Source organism: Rousettus aegyptiacus, unplaced genomic scaffold, assembly GCF_014176215.1.
Source record: "Rousettus aegyptiacus isolate mRouAeg1 unplaced genomic scaffold, mRouAeg1.p scaffold_m13_p_5, whole genome shotgun sequence".
NCBI lineage: Eukaryota > Metazoa > Chordata > Mammalia > Chiroptera > Pteropodidae > Rousettus > Rousettus aegyptiacus.
In genome coordinates this window covers 72463017-72484372 of record NW_023416308.1, presented here as the reverse complement: position 1 = coordinate 72484372, position 21356 = coordinate 72463017, and the positions used below count along the sequence as shown (strand labels likewise).

Here is a 21356-nt window from a genome sequence, read left to right as displayed (position 1 = left end):
ATGGAGAACTCCCCGACTCAAGATAGAAGAGGAAGGAAGAAGGTGGAGATTGTTCCCAGGATTCATGTTATTGTAAACAGTGGTGTAATGTGTCAGAAGTAAGTCATTATGAATAATAAAGCACAGCTTGCAAAATAATTCCTTTTGTCGTACGTTAGAGTGCCTTCAAAATTATCCCTGTCATACGCTCACTCTCCCTCACTTGCATACTGATATGCTTTTTGAGTAGGGAAAAAGAGGGGGCATTCCCGGTAGCAAGGATTTGCACACAACCTACATCTTTATTATACCACACCTAGATATACCCATGGGAGTGGCTCCTGCATGTAAACATCAACCATTGTGTGTTTTGCGGTGTTAAAAATGTTGAGACATGCTAAATCGGATCCCTGGAAATTTTTGGCTTTATGCCTACATAGACTGGGTTCACAGGACTAGGGTTTGGGGGCCCAGTCCCCCCCAGACACATGTAAACAGCACACCTTCCTCCCAACAGGAATGTCTTTCACTCTCATCTAATCCTTTCTTGACATAGCTACCTCCTCCAGGAAATTCTCTCACATTCCTTCCTCTCCTCACCCAGAAACCCTGAGCTCCCTTTCTTTGGCACTGTGGAAAGTGGTTTTTGTTGGACCAGTTATCTAGCTCATGGCCCACTCCTTCCCTCTCAAGCAACCAGGAATCTCTGAATTTCTAGCTGAAATCATAGGCTGATAAAGCAGGGAGATCTAGCCACGACAGGAGGTAGGAGCTGGTGCTGGTCTGTTGTCATAATCATGGCTATGGGCAAAGGATGAGCTTCGGTCCTCCTGGGCTTGGTTTTTCCTACAACCAAACCTATGTCAGTAAGGTAAGGATGCCAGGGCATCTGCCCAGCTCACCCGCCTGAACCCAGACACCTTGCCTCAGTGTCTGGACCTGATCCTTGGACATTCATGGGGTTCTGCTTCCACTAGCCCTATGTATTGTAGTGTCTGGAGCTCCTGGCTGCTTTGCTGTCCTTCTGCTAGAAAATCGGTAACTTCCTGTCCCCTAGATTGAGCTTGAACTTCTGGTACTCTTTGTTTCCAGAGACCGAACCTCTGGTCACCTCTCCCAGGGTAAAACCTGGAAGGTTTCTGCTCCTTCACCAGACTTCTGAGCTCTAGCAAGCTTGCACACTAAGGCTTCTGGGGTAGTGACAGAGTACATGCTCCTGGGTATCACAGAATCTGTTTTCTGAATCATTCTAGACCCCCTGATTGGGTAGTGATGTGTATAAGCTAAGAATCCTGTTTTACATCTGTAGGTCCTCTAAGGCTACTTGGGTTACATAAGTGAAATGCTCATTAAATGTTTGTTGATTAATTGTAATTCCTCTTCTGGGTTTCCCCTAGGGCCTGGCTATGGCATTCATTCATTTAATCATCCATTCTCTCTTCATTCATCCATCTACTCACTCAGTCAGCTAATAAATATCTGTATCTGAAATAACGATTCCATGTCCTCTGTTCCCATCTCACAGTCTGGGGAAGAGATTTTTACCCTAAGAACTTAGTCCTGGGAGAGTGGAGTGGGCATATTTTGAAGGTCGGGGAGAAAAGGACAAAGGAAAAGGCCACGTGCTCTGCATACAGTGTCAGGTACTGACCTCCCAGTGGGCAGGAGTGGCCTTGCAGATTACAGGAGAGGCAGGAAAGTGTTTCTCAATGGGCTGAAGACTCTACTGCTCCTAAGAATTGTTATTTGTCCTTGCAAAGTGTGTATCTCCACAAATACGCTTTGGATTCTCGAAGGATAAAGAATGTATTTGTGACTCCTACTGCTCTTGAGTCCTTGAAAGGCGACTGATCTGAAGGTGGTGGCTGGAACAACCCCCCCTTCAATCTCCCCCCCACCCCACACACCCAGGGGCTATTCCAGATTGATTAATTCAGACTTGAGAAATAAAAGCTGGATTGCCTGCCCCCATCAGCATCCACCCTCTGGCAGGGATGGAGGTGCCCGGGCATGAAGAGAGATTGCCAGAGTAGGAATGGAAGGGGAGACACCCACAGAGATGCCAGCATGAGGATTGGGAAGAGGTCGGGGGGGTGGGGGATGAGTCCAAGTGGAAAATCCTGTAAGGTTTAGCTCTTAGAAAGTCCTCCCCTGGGTATGGAAAAGGCATGTTACTACTCACTTTGAAAGTCGTTTTCCTTATATGTTGTAGGTTTCTCCATGGCCTCCAATGGATCAGGAAAGCTCAAATCAGCTGTGCAAACTTGAGGGCGGGTTACAGAGAGCAGCAAGGGCTGGGCACGCTGGGGAGGGGACTCCGCTGTTCTCCACCCCCTCTTCCTTTCTTGAGGCCAGTGGCAGCTACAGCAGGTTTGCAGGGGAGGGAGGAACGACACCCAGTTCAGAGGAGAGGCGGCCCCATTTAGAAGGGGACAGCAGACAGCTCCCTCTTTCTCAAATGCACCAGAGAGGGTGGACTCTTAAAGCAAAGGAAAAGCTGAACTTAGGGTGACCCACAGCTGAGCACCTGCTTTGGGCACTGAGGACACGTAGGTTAGACAGACACAGCCTGTGCCAGGCTCGAGGTGCTCGCACCCAAAATAATCGTCTTGCGAAGAGTCTGGCACGTTACAGGTACTCAGCGCCAGAACTTCTGAGAGAGCTGAGCAGCGAGAGGGCTTCAGCTGGGCTTGAAGATGCGGGGTGTGCGATGCGCACAGGTGTGAAAGTCTGTGGGTGTGTGTAAGGGCACACAGGTGTGAAAGTCCGTGGGTGCGCCGGGGGTGGGACACTCCTGTGCAGCTGACTGTAGTGTAGTGGGTGAGAAGGGGAGGGGAGTGGCAGAGGAGGACCCGATGCACCTGCTCCGCTGACTGGAAAAGGTCGATTCCGTTGACTAAGGGCATCTGAAGTGCTGTGCCAAGTAGATTATTCTGTATCTAGAATAAAGGATAGCGTACTTGGCGGTGCTTCTCAGAGTGTGAAGGGGCCTCGAAGTCACCGGGAAACATGTAGAAATGCAAGTTATGGGCCCCCATCCCAGACCCACTGAAACAGAAACTCTGGGGCTGGGGCCCAGCATCTTTTTGGTAAGCCCTCCAGGTGAATCGGATGCAGGCCCGAGTTTGAAAACAACGGGTGCAATGGATGGAGTATCAGATTTTGGAAGGAAGGAGAGTGCGTTGCGCCGGGGTGGGAGGTGTGAGGTGGAAAACTTACGTGAGTGATGGCCTGTTATATTCTTAGCAATGTGCGACATTACTTACCCTCTCCTTTAAGGTGATGTGAGCGGTAACCCGGAGGGGTGTGTACCCATCATAACCTCATTATAGATGGAAGATCGAAGCCCAGAGGGGTTAAGCGACTTGCCTAAGATCACACAGTCAGTGCTAGAGCCAAGTTCTGCACCCAAGTTGGTCTGACTCCCAAAATGGGGTTTTTGTACCACTGAGGGTGCCTCCTGTCACCGCAGGAGAGTGGCAATCTGGAAGCAGCGCTGGAGAGCCCACAGTTGCCTGGGCGGAAGGAAGGGACTAGCAGCTTGAAGTTCCTTCCCAGAGGACCTGGGGGTGGGCCAGCCCTTAGGCAAACGGGAGAGCAATGGGACTTCTGCTCTTATTTCTGTCCTCAATTATTTGAATTTTCACAAGGTTTGCCATTCACACCAGGGAGCCGGGCTTAGCACATGTACTTTCCTAAGTGACCAGCTGTCATCTGGGACTTCTAGAACTGAGAGGTTAAATGTGAGGTTAAGTGAGAAAAGCAGGGTGACAAATTACCTGTATGCAGTGACTACAACTATCTTAGATTTTTATTTTAGAAAAAAGATACATGAAGAATATATGGAGGAAAAAAAATAAAATAATACTAAAGGGATTTTCTTTTTTTTTTCCAAGTTGTTACGTGGTTATAATAACTCATGATGACTAGGCATTCATTTATTTTTAAAAGGGCAACTGGTGACACCCCGCGTGAACCGCTGTGGCCGAGCGAACAACTCTGTGACCAGGGGTAGGGCGCAGAATCGCTCTCCAGGGCGGTGCGGTGCTGGCCCGCCCCTGGGAGTCTGTCCCCGAGGCCAGTGAGGATGCAGCTGGGATGCGGCCAGGGGGAGGGTGGGGCATAGCTGATGTCAGAGGTGCTTTGACATTTGTGAGTTTAAGCCCCAGGGTCTTTGCGTCCTGTGGAGATGACTCTCCATGTCAGTCCTCACGTGGAGGGACTAAGAGGGACTTTGGGGTTGAGGACCAGAGAATTGCAAGGCATCCTGAGAACAGCAGCATGTGGAAGTATAAACTCAGAGGACTGGCTCAGGCAGCCACTACTTTTATACAAAGGCCACCAAACACCTTTAAACACAAAATATTCTTTTATTTGTCAATGAAGGCTACACAGGATCACTTCTGGTTTTGTTTTTCTGCCTTTTTTTTTTTTCTAGAAGGTATCTACATCTGCATTTATTTACAGCCTTGTCGGTATTTACACAGTCAAGGATACAGTGTTAGAAACACAAAAGTGTTGAGAAAAAAAACTTCTCAAAATTAGTTCCAGACTTCAGGAAAACTATTTCCACATGGTAAGGCCAGAGTCTCCAGTGTTGGTCGTCCAGCGGCAGCTTGGGAGAGTCCTTTTGCCGAAGCTGCGGGTTCAGAAGTCTTCAAGAACAACAGGCGGGTTTAGAAAAGTGGGATTCTGGTGTTGGGTGAATCCTGGGCTGCCGGGCACCGCCAGACATATGCGACCCGACTTCCGCCAGGATAGCTGAGCTGCCTGAGCGTTGGTTCTCCACTGGCATTTTGCCCTCAGAATCAATCACATTTTCTTGGGGACCCAGAGGTGGCCCGGTATCATGCCTTTGGCATTCCAGAGGGGGTAAGAAACCCAACATTGGCCCCACCTAGGCCTCCTCCACTCTGATCGTCCGCATTCACAATGAAACCTAAGAGCTCACCGCTGCCGGGGTGGTCAAGTACACGAGGCTGGTTTTTGAGAATGTAAAGGTTGGAGAGGATAAAGTTTCTATCACCTGAGCAATGAGTCTTTAAAATAAGTTTGCTGTTTTTTAAAGATAAAATGAACTACAGAGTTCTTTCTTTTAATCCCCTCCCTTCCAATAAAATATAGACAAGTGTATAAACCTAGCTGGAAACTATGAGCCTTAGATGGAGGGCTTTTAGTCTTATGTGGATCTGAAGGGAAAGAAGAGATGGGTTCTTTCTGGGACCCCTCAGGCGGCGGGCCCCAGCTCAGGACCAGAAGCTATGGCCTAGGCATGCTGGCTGCTGTGAGGATTGGAGAATAGATTTGACTTTGAGCACCGGGAGATCAAACCCCAAGCCAGGGAACATGACAAGGCCCGGCAAGCTCCTTCCTCCTGGGCACTAAGCTCAGCATTGCTGCCCTCATCACTCTGCAACTGCAGAAACAAAGCTGCAGATGTGAAACTGCGTTATAAGGTTTCACATTGAAAGCCCTGTCTTTGCATAGCGGAAACCCCTGCTATCTATAAATGGTGGTTCTAAAAGTCACAGCTGAAAAGGTCCTTTTTTTTTTTTTTTTTAAACAAATCTGATTCCTTGTTATGTGTCTATAAAAACACTGCCCAGTTTACTCACCTTCTTTGCCTCACCATAACCTTCTGCTCCCTGCCCCACCTCATCCTGATTATTTAAAAACACATCTCCTGGCCATTCTCAACCTCTGGTCAGTTTCTTAGAGACTGTTTCAAGTCCTTCATCCCTAGGTAGAAATTGGGCACTGGTCTGATCCTTGGCTTAATCCTCAGCCAACATTTCTGAGATAAGCATCAGAGGCCGACAAAGGAGTAATTTACCATGGAGTTTCTTCCCCTTTTTCCCTTTGTCATAGCTCTGCCCTCCAATGATGTCTGTCTTGAGAGTGGGTAAAAAGGAAATCTCATCCTATAAAAAAGTTGAGGAATCACAGAAGTCCTATTTAAGGTGACGGCAGAAGGACTGAGGATGAGGGGCCGATGGCAGCTGTGGAGATTAGGGGAGAAGGCAGGAACTCTTCCAAAATAAACCTTTTTCTAGTGTTAGAATCTCACATCCTGCAGCATCGTGAATCTAGGTCAGTGAGGGAGGGCTGGTTGCTCCAACACATTTTGGTTGGTTAGTGCCAAAAGGGCAGGTGCCATCAGGGATGGGATTTGATACCTGGAGGCCACTAAATAGGCACAGAAAACTCTGGCTTATGCCTTCAGATTCCTTCTTGCTGCAAGACTGAGACTGCTGGTTTCAGTGGGAGGACAGACTGAGAGGGGAGGCACTGAGTCACCTGCCAGCCCAAAGGGAAACCAACTCCAAACCAGCCAACCAAAGCAATGCCGGAAGCGCCATCTCCAATAGCGACAGCACCAATTAAAACTGAGGTGCATATGCTGCTTACCCCATATCTGAGATCCTTTCTCTAAAGCTTGAGGATGCTTCAACTTCTCCCTGCATAGAAGCTAGGCTTGGTTGGTATTATGCAGCCCAGGAAAAATATAACATCATTCATTTAAAGAAAAGAAACGCTCAATAATTCTCTTTGTTTTTGAACTTCAAAAGTCCACACAATTAGTTTGGTAGGGTGGTGGTGTAGGGTCAGAGGATTGGAAAGGTGCAGCGAGATGACTTGTTGGTCCTCGTGCTGTCTCTGACCTTCAGGGAGATGTCCCCAGCAGGTCTCGACTGATGACAGGCAGCCTGGATGGAACTGGTCAACTTGGTCGATGGGCAGAGCTTTACCCAAGGGTCCCTTTTGTCCAGAGTACATTTTGAGAGGCGTAAGTCTATTTTGGATAAAAAATTGTGATCTTCAGGCTAAACTGTTTTCCATACCCTCTAAGAGAGATCCTGCTGGATGGGAGCCCAGCACCAGCTCCCACGACACGTGACAGACCCAAGGAGCACTGCATCTGACTCAGCAAAACTCTGGACCCAGAGGCACTGGGCAACCAGTGGACAGACAGGCTAAAGGCACACTGTCGCAGCAGTGTGACATTTTTTGGAAACAGGAAGAGCACTTAGCGAAACACATCCTCTAATCCCAGTGGGATGACATAAGGCGAAACCTCCTCTCCAGAGGAGCTGTGGACGCCTCCCTCTGCCAGGCAGAACCCAGACTACACGCTGCTCTGATTCTCATGCAGTGAGAGACCTTGGTTTCATTAAGTCGTGTAATATTCTGAAGACTCTGTGAGTAAGGCTATAAAGGTGCCATGAGCTTATCAGTCCAACAAGGTTGCCACGGGGAATAGCTCAGACTTAGAATTCATTTTTCACACTTAATGTAAATGTAACCCATAAAAGTCCCATTTTCTATGAAGCCCAGCTCAAAAGGAAGCATTTGGCTCTCCCTCCTGGTCTCCCAGAGCCTCCTGTGAGTGGTAATGATGATAGTAATTAGGAAGATGAACCAGGAGCAAGGAACTCCTAGCTCTTGCTGCCACTCTCTCCTCCCTTCCCTGCTTCCCTTGGCTTGGTTGGCTGCTGCCTCTCCCTGGGCATGCCCTTCAGGTGTGGGTTGGCCCTGTTTCTGAGAGGGTTGAAGCCTCTTCCCAGTGACCTCAGGCATAGGTCTCCACAGGGACGACTATAGCCTGGCCTCCAGGGTCCATGTCACCAGGCTCAGGAACCTCCCCCGAACCTGGTGAGGTTGCATGATACCACCAGGCCACATCAAATTAGCTTTCTTTCTTCCTTTCCTTTTCTTTCTTTTTCTCTTTTTCTTTCTTTCTTTCCTTTTCTTTCTTTCTTTCTTTTTTTCTTTCTTTCTTTCTTTCTTTCTTTCTTTCTTTCTTTCTTTTTTTTTTCTTTCTTCATAATCTCTCTTTAAAACCCTGGTTGAGGTCCTTCAGAGGGGAAGCTGTTTTAGAAGAACTTCACAGAAGGAATTTTATGACAGCCTCTCCTGCAGCATCCCAGTTCTGCAATTAGCCCGTATGTGGAAGGCAGAGGAGCCTTCAGAAGCTGGTTAGCAGGATGCTTGGCTCATGCCTTTCTCTCTTTGGCTGACTTTTTTCTTAAACATCTTTCCAGAATCAAAGGCCACCAAGTGCCTCTCTCCACACTCCTATTTCTCAGTGGTGGCAGCTGAAAAGTGGAGGGGAGAAACACAAAGTCCCGGGGAGAAGGCTTCACCTAGGAAGGCAGGCTGGTACCCTTGCCACCACTGCCATCCTTTTGCCATGGGTAGCTTTCCTCTCCCTGGATATAGTGCCTACACTGAAGGCTTGCTGTGCAGTGCTGGTTCTCACATCACATTGGGAGAGAGGAGAAGATGAATAAAGAACATCATGGGAGGACCAACCAACCGCAGACATCCTGGGTGCCTCTGCCCCTCGGGGAGGATGAGGCCGTAAGCGCCAGGATGTCATGTTACCAGACTGGGGGAGGACCTGGGAGACACTTTCTCCATCCCAGCATGAGGGTGGCACCGACAACTACACAGGATTTGCAAAAGGGGGAGGGGGTTTCATTTAGCATCAAAACATGAGCTTGGACAGGAGTTGGGGCAGCTTGAAAAAGGTGCTGAATGACATCGCAAAATTCCCCAGAGAAAGAGGAAGCCACCTGTGGTCCTCCGGAGGCATGAGACACAGTGAGTAAAAAGCTATCGCTTGTCTGCAAGAGCTTAGCCAAGGGTCCTCAAGTCCTGAAAAGCCTTCTTCCACGCCCCCTTAGAAGTTTAGTACTAGCCTATTACTCTCTGCACCCCTCACTCTTGCCCGACCCCCATGGAAGAAAGGGTTGCACATGAGACAAGTTAGCACAGACACTCATGTCTCACATCACACTGGGTACTGAGGGACAGACAAGGACACACCCCAGGATATATGTCTCAGAGAGGAGAAATGTACCCCAAACAACAAGGAAAAAGGGAACAAAAGACAATAAAGTTTTCATTGTGATCACACTACAGAAAAAAAATACCTTCTGTTCTTTGCAAAAAATGTGTGAAGGCCAATTTCGTGTTTTTCTTTTCTTAAAAAAAAGGATGTTGCATGAGTTACAATGCAACCAGTATCTTTTTGTTTGTTTCTTTTCTGCACTTGTTAAAAAAAGGGTTTTTTTTCTTTTTTTTCTTTTTTTTTTAAAGTACAACACAGTCAGGTACGCGGCCACAAAAGAGTAGCTGTCTTTGGCAAGAAGTCCAGGCCGTAGTCCTCTCTGTCACCTTCGGCCCATCTCGCTCTGTCTCATGAAGTGGATGTTGTTGGCGCTGTCTGACAGTTCTGGGTACTGCTCCACAGAGATCACGAAGAAGCCGTCATAACCTTGAACCCTCCCTGTGTTCAGTGCCTGCTGCTTCTCCCCCTCTGTCCAGGCCCGCAGGCCTTCCTCCCCTTCCCTAAGTCGCTGCTGCTCACGCGCCCAGGCCTGGCGCACAGCTCTCTGCCGGGCCAGCTCCAGCACCCGCGCCTTTTCCTCGTCCAATGTCGTTCCGTAGCGGGTGTTCAAGCACAGTGCCCCATACTGGAGCTGGATGTCTGTGTAGCGTCTAGTCCTGCCATTGAGCATCGTGTTAATCTGGGACACGGTGACATTGACTCCATTCTCCAGGGTTCGCCGCCCCCCGCTGAGGCCCAGGATGGCCAGGTCGCCTTCCGAAGGCCCTGGTTTCACAAAGTAGTGGGTGTCCACCCCGTCAATGGTGAAATGCAGGTTCTCCAGGTAGTGGGCATTGTTCAAGATGGCTGCAACCCTTCGCCCGTCCTCATTGGCCACGCTGATGATGTCTGTGGTCACTCGGCCATCCTTCAAGGCAAACTTGACCCCTTTGCCAAAAACAGAGCCACTGGATGCAAACGTTTTTGTCTTTGGGGCCTGCTGGCAGCTGGTGATTGTCGAGCCGTAGAGCTGGTCAAAACGTTCTAGGGTGACGAAGGCCTTGAGCTGTTTTTGTACTTCACACTGTACCCCAAGGATGGACTAATGAGATGACAGGGGAGGGGAGAGGGAGAGAAAAAGGGGGAGAGGAGGAGACAGAGAGAGAGAGAGAGTTAGACAAAGGGAAAAACTCATAAGATCCTGGAGAATCAGCTTAGATAACTAAGTCAAATCTATACATATTCATGAACCTGTAGCATGTAGCTCTAATGCTGACCACTAGAACATCGAGCCATCCTCTATCCTTCTATTCACCCATCCTCCCACTCAGAAACCATTGAGGGAACATGTACTTCATACAAGGTCCTCTCCTGGGCACTGGAGATACAACAATGAATCAGACGTCATCCTGCCCTTGAAGAACTCATCACTTAGTGGAAAAAGACATGTGACAACAAACAACTACCATCAAATGTGATAGCCGATGGTCTAAGAGAAGTGATAGCTACGGCTAACATTTCTTGGTCTTTGAGCTAAATAATTCACATTCGTTATTTCTTGTGATCTCCACAATAACTTTATATCGTAGGTACTGTTACTATTCTGATTTTACGCCTAAGGAAACTAAAGCTCAAAGAAGTTGTCTGGCCCATAGTCATACAACTAATAAGTGTTCGATCCAACATTAGAACCCAGGTCTGTCTGATTCTAGAGGCTCAGTTTTAAGGGCTGCTGGAGGAGGGAGGAGCAAACAAGGCTCAGAATACTCGGCCTGAAGGTGGAGGAGCAAGGTGGAGAAGGTGGGGTTCAAGGACAAGCTCATGCTTGAGCTGAGACTTGAAGGACAAGGGGGCGATCTTAGCTGGAGGAATGGTAAGAAATGCGTTCTCGGTCGGAAGGCTTAGTGAGATGACAAGTAGTGATTTATATAAACCCTCTTACACTGCTTTATTGCTTTTTGCAGTGTTAATAAATGATTCTCAAGAATGGCCTCTGCCCTGCAGTGCTTTCTGGCGGTAGCTCCTCAGGTACCCCTGCTCTTGGCTGCTCTGGGGGACAGGTTGGGCCCTGTCTCTTTGGCATACCACCTACTTGTCCCTCCCACGGCTCAGGGAGCTCTGCGTAGCAGCAGGCTCCTAAGCCTTATCAGCAACTCAGAAAAAAGGCTTTAGAAACAAGCCCATCGGCTTCTCACTGAAATTAAGTCCTCTTTATAATTAATAGAACCCTGTCTGTGAACAATTATTTCCTAGAGTTTCACGAAGGCTGGAGTGCTCAACAACAAAGACCTCCGATGCCTGCCAAGGGCAGAAATCAATAATTCATTGACAAGCGAGGCTGGCAAACAGGCTGTCAGAGACTGGGGCTCTGCACGGTGGAGAAGGGAGCCGGTGGTGGTGGAGTAGCTGAGCCCTGGAATCAGCCCTGGGAATGGGCCAGACTGTGGGCCTCTGGCAGCCTGGAGGGGCAGTGGGGCCTGGAGAGGGGCAGGGGGCAGGGAGAGGGCCGCAGAGCGAAGCAGAAAGAGGATGGGCTTTGTGGCCAGACAGACGTGGGTTCTCATTGCCATCTGCCACGCTCCAGCTGAGCGACCTTAGGCCAGTTTCTCTCTGAGCTCTGGTCCTCATCTGCAAAATGGGGGGAAATGCCTGACTCATGGGGTCATTTACCACTTTCGACCATTTGTTCATTCATTGAAAATTTTCTATGCACCTACTATGTGCCAGGCAGTATGCTGGGTACTGCCCAGTACCCAGTAAGCACTTGTCTTCTTGGGGTTCACAGTCTAGTGGAGATGTAGAAAACAGGAATTAAAATTTAATGGGGTGACTGCTGTGAAAGAGGAAACTGTAGGGTGCCGCCACAGCAGAAAGGTGCAGGATCACATTCTCCAGAGTCTAGGGGAAGGAGACAGCTGAGCTGAGACTTAATGGAATCAGGCGGGAGCAAGAAATGTGGATGTGTAAGTTCCTCCCCACCAGCAATATGCCATCTGGCGGTCCTGCTTTCTTCCTCGGTCTGCTGTCCCCCTGGACTGGGATCCCCTGGACTCTGCCTGATTCGTTCCTGCTTTCGCAGGGTGCAGCATGGGGCCTGGAAGAGCCAGCTCCTAGTATAGACGTTATGAAGGGGGATGGGAATAAGCAAAAGGATGCCTGACATGGGGGGCTGGGATGAAACCGTTTCCAACAACCTTTACAATTATACAATTCTATGAGTCTTTGAAATTGACGTCATCAAAAGAAGACAAGAAAAAGTGATCTCTTCTGAGCACCTACAAGCAGATCTGGGTTTGCATCTCGGTTCTACCCCTTTCATGCTGTGTGGCATTGGAAAGCCTCAGGCATGAAATCTGTAAAATGAGAATATTCATACCAGAGGATAATTGTGAGTTAATTTATATAGAACACCTCACGCAAGGCCAGGTACACTGAGGTGCCCAGAAAATGTCACATTGTATTTAGAACACACCTTCCCTCCTACTTTTGTTCTGGGTAGTGACAAAAGCTCATTGTCTTTGTGGAACTCCAAACTCAGTGTAACGCACAAAACTCCTTACTATAGACTGTGAGGGTCTGTGTGCGGTTTCTGGCAGGCACTGTGGATGCTCCGCATCTGTTTCTATCATCGGTCCAAGCTTTCTGAAAAGCTAGTGGGACCTACTGCTATAATATCTGAATGGCCAAAAGGGTGGGTGGCCATGTACTCAAATTACCTTGCTGTTGTCCCACTCCTGAGTTTTCATCTGTGTATGGATGAGCTCGTAGGATGGTTCCATGGCATCCATGTCTGGCTTGGGATAGCCAGGAATCACATTGTGAAGCTGAAATCCAAAGGTTAGCAGCCAGCTGTTGACATCTGGGTAGGAGAGAAGCAGAAATATCCCCATGGAGTTAAGTGGTCCTCATGACAGACCCTAGTAAAGCCACCTAGAGTTAGGCTGCAGGTGGGGGTAAGTATGTGGAGTGCTGCTGGGGGAGAGTCAGCTGGTATAAGCTCTTTGGAAAAAGGTCTCATGGTGTTAAAGCTGAGCATGCTCTTGGAATCTAACTTCCACATCCGAGGTACAAATCTAAGCGAGATGTGACCCTAGGTGTCCGGACTCCCCTTTCTACTGCCACTCCAACCCCTGCGACCTTCAGCTTCATACCCAGGGGTAGCTGTTGATAGGTGAAGACTCTTCTACAACTACTTCCAACATCAATAGGGAACACTAGCAGGAGGGCCATCACTCCCAAGGAAAGATTTTAATGAATGACTTTCAAAGAGAAAATTCACTTAAGAAACAAATCCTCCTTCCTCTCTCAATCCTCTTTGCAGGGAGTAGAGCCTCAGAGCCACAGTGCCGCAGGGCATGTACACGGCCTTTACCAAAGATCAATGAGTCCCTGCCACTTCCTGCCTGGTATTCACTTTGACAGCTTAAGGAAGTCACGTAAGCTCCTCGTGCCTTCATTTCTTGTCTTTATACTGGACTTGAGGATCTAGCCCCACAGAAATGGGATTTATTGATTTATAACATTCCTTGGGCATTATTAGTTATAAAATATTAATTTTAGGTATAGGCATGATTTTTCCACGAGCACTTGGCTCATTAAAGAATGGCATCAAGAAGTCATGACATAAGGAAAAAGAGCCCACTGTTGCTGCATCACACATACCCTCACCTGGCACACTCAGGACCCTGAGGGGAAGGTGAGACATGGGCATGGATAATCATGATTCAACAAAACGGATATGAGGAGGGCAGGAGCCTTTCAGTTGGACAGACTGACAAGTCTTCATGAAGAAGGTTGGCATTCAAGCCGAGCATTGAAAGCTGGGTAAATTTTGTTAGGCTTCAATGGAGATGAAGGGTGCACCTCAGGCAAAGACTGGCATACAAGGCAAGGTCTGGAGAGGGGAGGTGAATGCGGGGAGTGTTAGTAACAGATAGTAACCAGACAGCAGTTTAACAAGGCAGAGAGAACCAGCGAGGAAAACTGGCTGGAGCAGGAAGAGCCTGGGAAGGCAGGGGAAGGTCTGGGGCCTACGGGAGAGAGTGCCTGGCATGCCTAGCCTTCCTTAGGAAGGAGCAGCCGAGGATGCCAAAGCAGTCGCTGACCACAGATTTGGAACCCAAAGTCTGGGGGAGGCAGGATTTGGAGCTGAGCCTCAGAGCCAGCAATTGTGGGCTACTCTGGCTTCTTCCAAAGGAGACAGCTCCCTGGTCAGGGAGGTGTTGTTTAGGGTCCAGGCACTGGCGGAACTGCTTCCTCTACCACCGAGTTTGTCCCAGTGAGGGGAGTGTCCTCTGAGGCCAACAACTGTGTCCCTCTCACCACTGCATCCCATGTCGCCTTCCTATTCAAGGACCTCACACTTGCCTTTGTTTTTTTGTTTTGTTTTGTGGATATTCCAGAGCCCTTGTCTGGGAGGTGCTGAGATGAAGGGGTGGTGGAAAGGAAAGCCTGGAAACCCAGGTTCTACTTCTAGAAAGATCATGCAAGGGAAAGAACATGGTGAGGCAAGACAAAATCCAGTCCAAACTCTGGTGCCCTAACGTGCAATCTGTGTGAACTTAAACAGTTAACCTCTCTGAGTCTGAGTTTCCTTACGGCAAGTTGATGGTAGAAACGGTTTTTCACTAAGTCACGGAGAAGAATACTAATAGTATTACCATTTTGGGGTAGCCATCGTATCGCAGGAACTACTCCAAGTTTGTTATGTGAACGATTGAATTTAATGTATTTTAAAGTGCCCAGCTTGGTTCCTGGCTCATAGGTTTTCTGCGTTTTCCTCAGGCCCATGCCCCCATGTCTCTGGACCTCCGTTTCCTCACTTGTAACACAAGGCACTTAGACAGGCTTTTCTCCAAAGTCCCTTTCCTCACTGAGTTTCTAAGAATCTCCAACTCTGGGAATCTTGGAAGATGGTTCTTTGGGAAATTAAAACAAACAAAGTGTGTGGGTGTGCGTGCTGGGGTGGGGGAACCTACAAAGCCATTTTGTCTGAGGCTGAGAACTTGAATCTGAATTTGTAGTTGCAAAGGAAAGCTTCTATCAGGAATACTGCAAACTCCCAGGGGACTAGGGCACTGAAAAGCGGGCTGGGCCTTAATTATAAGTGATGGAAGGTGGGAAACGTTCTCATTCTGCCTTTGGGAAAAATGCTGAAAGTTTTTTTAGTCACTATTTTTCTACAATGTCTTCCTGAAGAGTTGGGAATTTTATTCTTTCTTCTTATGTCATCAGAGGTAGATATTTTCCTCAAGTTAAAAAGCTCCTCTTTACCCATCTGTCCCACACTATGGTGTGGTCGCCTGGGACAGTGATAAATAATAACCATCCCTTTCATATGTGCATAGCCTTGCACTTTAAAAAGTGAATTTGAATCCAGGAATGAGGATTTTGGAATCAGAGCAGATTTCTAAGCCCAGCCTTGCCACTTTTAAGTGGGCCAGTGACTTTGCCTCTCAGATCCTTACTTTTCCTCTGTAAATATGGGGTCAGTGATTTCCACATTACAAGCTTTAAGTGAAGGTTAAGTGCAATAGTGTGTTTGATGTTTCCTGGTGGACAGTTTTTGGTTGCCTTCCTTGCATCCCATTCTGACTTCTGACTCTTTTGGAGATCTTCATGTAGTTTTAGGGAAGCCGATTCTACCTAAGGGTTCAGCAATGGAGTATGTGACCTAGGTTAAGCAAATCAGTGCATTCTGTTTCCTCAGCCACAGTGACTGGTTCAGGGGTTGCCATGTGACCCAGGCCTATCAAACTGAAGTACATCTCAGAAGACTTGAAGAAATTTTTGGAAAAAAGATGCTCTTTTTAATATTGTTGTTGCTAGATGTGAATGAGGTTGCATGTAGCCCATGTGGAAGCTAAATGGTAAAGTTTAGTGAGAGTTAGTAGTATTTTGGTTTTTAGTAGGAAAATGTTTTTTTTTTTTTTTTTTTTTTTGCAACATTTTTTTAAGCTCAGTAACCTACCAAGGCATCTCACAGGAAACTCACTGGAGGGTGAGGCAGAGGTGTGATTAATGCAGACAGATATAATGGAAATGTCCTTTCAATCTGTTAAGTTTTTATAGAGCTGGCAGTAAGCTGAGCATGGTGAATGCTGTGAGCCTTGCGGGGATATCTCTGTGCATCTCCAGGCCTCAAGGATGTTTTCATTCTACCTGCCCACCACTGTGCTCTCTCTCCTTTACCACCTTCGGGACTCTAGACATGATTACCTGAATTCTCCTGACGTGATCATCTTGAATTCTTCCCTGAAAGGGATCCTCCAATTGCTGTCAGCAGAAACGTAGTCCAGACTGGGCCATCGAGTTTGGGGACCAGGAAGCCACGTCCCAAAGGGACTTGTATGAGCTGTACATGTTGCCCTCCCTACAATCCTGTACACTCATTTCCCTCTCCCTGGATTGCCTTTCTCCCAACTACGTGATGGGCCTCAAATATCAGCTGCTCCCTGGCAGAGCCAGTTGTGCCTCCTGTGTTTCAATGGCCATCAGTACAACCCTTCGTCATGCCCCTGCCCCCTCAACAGCAGGCGTCTGTCTCCCCTCTTGCAGTGTGAATTCCTGGAGGGCACGGATCATCTTTCTATCTTCAGGGCCTGAAGCAGTGGCTGCACAAAGGAGATACTTGTTGAATAAATGAAATTGCCTTAAACTAGGGGACAGGAGGATTGTGTCAGAGAACAAAAGAAGGGGCACCCCACCACTAGGTGTACAAGTTGGATATGCCCAATTTTTGCCCACCACAAACTCTATTCTATAAAAAGTGGTGGCTTTATCCAGACCTCAATCCCCATAGCTGCTCCAGCTCTTGAGGTCTTTTGTGGCTAGCCTGGGTGTGGCTGGCTTGCTAGGAGGACTGTGGCTGCCAGAGACATTTCTGGCTTGTGTGACCTATGGGACACTTTATGCTCGAGATGGGTTCACAGTAGTAGAAAGCAAAGTCCATTTTTTAAATCAGAGGGTAGAGGAAAGGGAACCAAAGTGAGCCATGCATTGCACTGGGCAGGTTCTAAAATGTATCTCGTTTCACCCTTGTAATCATCCTACCAGGTAAATGTTTTTTTTTTTTTTTTTTTTTTCCTTCTATTTGTCTGTCTGTTCTTTGCTCCTTTGTCCCTCTCTTCTTACCCTCTTTGGAGCTTAGTATATTTTTAGTCTTCATTTTATTTCCATTATTGACTAATTAGCTATGCTTCTATTTTATTTTTTAGTGGTTGCCCTAGGATTTACGATATGCATATTTAACTTACCAGAGTCAGGGTATGTATTCTAATTTCAATTTACAAATCAGGAATCCGGGAAAGTTAAATAATTTTTTTAACTGTCATAGCTTGGAAATGGTGGACCCTTCACCCAGTTCTATCTGTCTCCAAAGTCTGAATTTTTTATTACATCATCCTAAATAACTGATTTTTTTTTAAAAAAGCCATACTTTTACCCAACTTGTCAGGGACTCATAGCCTCATCTCTGGGTCAGAAACTCCCAAAGTGCATTCTTTAGAATGCACAGTGAGACATTAGGATTTCATGGTGATAAAAAGAGTTTCATGGTTCAATAAGTTTAGGAAATAGTGAGCAAATATGTTAAACAGTTCTCTTTGCTACAGGACTTCTCAGAACCTTTCATAAGGTAAAATGTAGTATGAAAATTTAAGAATGGTGGCTGCCCTGTCAAATTGATTTGATATCAGAACGAGTTTTTCCAGAGCATCAGGTACCTCTGAACTAGTATTTCTTCAAATATACTTTGGAAAATACTGCTCTAAGAGAAAGTCAGTATTTCCTGTTACCCCAAACGAGCTTCCTCAAGGGAGAACGTTTTGTGAGATGCCAGAGCAACAAGGAGATGATCAGTTTCTGCCCTCTGAATGAGCACCGACCCTCACCTGTCATGAAGCACTTGATGTCCTGAGAGTTGCTGATGGGGTTGTTGTTTTTAAACATATAGAGATTAAAAGGCATGATGTTGCTGCTACTAAGGTGCTTCCACAGCTCATGGTCTGGACTAGTCCAGCGCCCAGCTAGCACATCGTAATCCCGTCGGCCCATGTGGACAAGCTTGGTGAGTGGATCATAGAGGCCGCCGTGGTAGCCGATGATGATCTGGAAGTTGGGGTTGGTGTCCATGTAGATCTCCCCATAGGCTGTGTATAGGACCTGCTTGATCATCAAGCCTGTTCCGCTAAAAACAGCTAGAGGGGTCCCAATGTTGTCGCAAGCTATGTAAAACTCATCGCCACTGCTCAGCTCCATGGCAAAGAGGTGTCCTTGCAGGTCATAGTAGAGGGATGTGATCTCAGAGCTGGAGTGGTTATAGAGGTGGGTGACCTTGGTGGGGTTCGTCAGGTCTGCATAGAAGAACTGCAGGTGGTGGCTGTGGCTGCTCTTGCTGGACACCCGCCGACCCAGGCCATCGTAGCGGTACCTGACGCTCCAGCCACCTGCCCGGTTGTAGGCCTTGATGAGCAGGCCAGCCGAGTTGTACTCAAAGACATCACCACCCCGTTGCCTCAGGAAGCCATCCTCATCCATCTTGTACTGCACGTCACCCAGCCTGGTGATGCGGTCACGGAGGTCGTACCTTAGTGGGGTGAGTCGTGCACTGTTCCCAGGGCTCAGTAAGTGCAGGTTCCCATTGAGGTCATAGCTATATCGCCAGAGGGGCTTGTCATTGATAGAGACCGTCTGCAGCTGGCCATCAGCATCGTACTCGTAAGAGTAGCGAGTGGTGTTGGCATAGGGTCCCACCTTTAGCTCCTTCTTCACTACTCGCCCCATGTTATCATACTGGACGGTCATCCAGTACATGAGTGAGCGGAAAATCTCATATTGTACTTCCTTCATCCGCCCGTATGCGTCAAAGTGCTTGGTGTGGGTCATGACTGCAGTGGTGATGATTTGGTTAATGTCATAGTAGATGACGCCAAACTTCCCAAACTGCTCTGTCTTGCCTGACACGTCATCATAGCGATAGAGATCAATGGGCAGTGGGGTCTCGTTGATCACAGCCTGCATGCTGGTTACCCGGAAACTGTTGTCATAGTTGTAGTCAAAGCGCGCATTGACCATGCCTTCCTCGGTGAAGCGGAAGATCTGGCGGTCAATCAGGGGCCCGATTTGACGGTAGCGGATGGTGCAGGTGAAGCCCTCGTTCTGTAGGTTGATGGTCTTCAACATGCCTGCTGTCTCGTCATAGGTAAAGCTCACTTTGGTGGTGTCGTACAGCATCTCAGCTAGCTTTGACAGCTTGCCATACTTGTATAATACCCTGCGGCCGGTGCCCAGGTAGAAGGTATGGAGGAGGTGCCCGTCCTCGGTGAAGTCCTGGATGACTGAGGCATTGCCTTCGGGGGGCTGGTAGATGTTCCTGTAGTACCCCACTGAACGAATGGTCTCTAGTGTCTGCCGGGCCACGTTGGGCATTGTCACAGAAGAGAGGCGGTCGTTCTTGTCAAATTCAAAGATATACTGCCTCTGGCTGTGGAGGAGCAGCACCATGGACTGGAGGGAAAAGGAAAACCAAGAGATGAGAGCAGGGTTGTGGGGTAGAAGGGCAGGTCTGTGGGCCCAAGACCTAAGGAAAGGAATGACAGGCCAAGAAAACTGGTGGTTCTTAAGTTGTGCCTAAACCAGACCCTTCCAACCAATGTGTCATAGGGTGCTGCAATGGGGTACAGATGTGCTCAGATAAGAGTTCCTTTCAGTCCTCAGCCTGGCAGGGACTGGAGCCCCAGAGCACTCAGGCCATTTTCCTTCTTATGGTGAGCAGCCTTGTCTGTTTTCCCCTCTGTGTGGTATAAAAATGATGGGGTGTGAGAAAGGTCAAGCACTGCCTAACGTATTTGCAGCATCCTCTCTCCTAGCTTCCTTGCTCCAGATTCCTTCTTAAATCAATCTTCCTGCTCAAAAGAGAACGATTTTCCTAAAACACAGTCTGACAATGTCTACTGACTGCTAAACAGCTTCTGTTGACTCCCTGTGGCCTACGGGATAAAGACCACGTCTGAGAAAGGCATTTAAGGCTTTGCACAACTGTTTATGTAGTAACAGGTCATATGGGAACGGGGAACCCTGGTTTATAACAACAGACTCATTGTGCGGCCCTGGGAAAGTTCTTTGCTCTCTGGGCTTTGTTTTTCCCTATGCTGGATGACTTTCAAGGTCTCTCTTAGCACTACCACAGAATATTGCTCTCAGAGACTCACCCAAGCAAGAATAGGAGAGACTGACCACAGAGCAAGCAGAGCCTGGCCTGGGACAGGTGATCAGGAGCAGGAAACAAAGTAAGATTCTTGGTACCAGAACTGGGACATGAATTACAGACTTTTTCAGGATTAAAACATCAGATAGCAAGGCTATATATATAACAGCAGGTAACAAATTACCATTTTCTCCTATTTGAGACCAACTGTGATTACAGGCCCTTTCTGATTCCTAGACCCCTGGGATGAAATGAACTCTGCCCTGAAGCAGAAGGGATTTCCTAAAGCCACACCCAGCACTAGAAACTCAGGATTAAGCGCTTCCTGCCTAAGCACTGATCCCTAAGCTTCTGCCTTGTTCTCCGTGACCAGATCACCGCACGTGCCCTAGACCTGGGAGCAGACCCCTACCTGAGTCCAGACCCTGAGTCTTGCTCTGCAAGTCCAGGCAGTGTTTGGGCCTCCTCCCAGCTCTAGTGCCTCAGGTGTGATTTTTTGTATTCTCCTTCCCCAGAACCCCCACATGCCACACCATCAATATGATCTATCCAGATGCCTCTCGGGACCCCTGGCCCACTGTTGCAGATTTTCCTGAACATTTCTTTTTGGAGACTACATGGGTCAGACCTACTGAGGTTAGCAGACTTGGCCTGGCCACGGGTTCAGCCACAATGACCGGCCTTCTACGCAATGAGCAGCGATAAAAGGAGACAGACACCTGCCTTCTCTAAGTATGTGTAGCTCCAAGTCTTCCCGTCAGCAAAGATCCTGGATGTGATGCGACCTGCCTGGTCATATTCCATTCTCTCAGACATGATGCCCCTCTGGATCCCAGCAATGTGGCCCCCTGGGGAGTAGGTCACATTGACGCCGTTCAGCCTGCTGCTGGGGGACCAGAGGCTGGGCCGCCCTGCCTGGTCGTACAGGATCCGGAGAGTGAATTTGCGGTGGTCATCGTAGATCTTCTCTGTGCGTGTCACGCGGTCAAAGTCCAGGGACAGGAGGTTCCGGTTGTGAACCTGGAGAAGGGATAGGAGGGAGGAGAAAGGTTACATTGAGAACTTTTGGTTTGAGAAACTCCTGAGTAGAGGGGACAGCACAGGTTGTGGGTGTCAAAAGACAGGCTTGGTTTCTGGCTCTGTCACTTGTCAGCTCTGAGAAGTTTTCTCATCTATAAAACAGGAATAGTAATGCCAATTACATAGGGCTGCTGTGAAGATAAAGATGATACAGATGCAGAGCAAACAGTAGCTGTTACCGAAGATGATCTACATCATTTCCTAATGTGATTCTTCTGATGAGGACAAAAGGCAGGTCCTTTTCAACTCCCTCCTAAA

At 48.0% G+C, this 21356-nt stretch overlaps 1 protein-coding gene across 13 annotated transcripts in view; it reads right to left on the bottom strand.

The window, feature by feature from the left end:
• Positions 1–4328: 4328 nt before the first annotated feature.
• Positions 4329–21356, bottom strand: part of TENM4 (teneurin transmembrane protein 4) — a 690656-nt gene continuing 673628 nt past the window's right edge. For all 13 annotated transcript variants that reach the window (XM_016161403.2, XM_016161409.2, XM_016161404.2 and 10 more), the window contains 4 exons: positions 20742–21038; positions 17704–19318; positions 12529–12671; positions 4329–9914 (listed from right to left, as the gene is read on the bottom strand). In XM_016161403.2, the coding sequence (XP_016016889.2) occupies positions 9156–9914; positions 12529–12671; positions 17704–19318; positions 20742–21038 (2814 nt within the window). In that variant the 3' untranslated portion in view covers positions 4329–9155. The remainder of the gene's footprint in view (positions 9915–12528; positions 12672–17703; positions 19319–20741; positions 21039–21356) is intronic.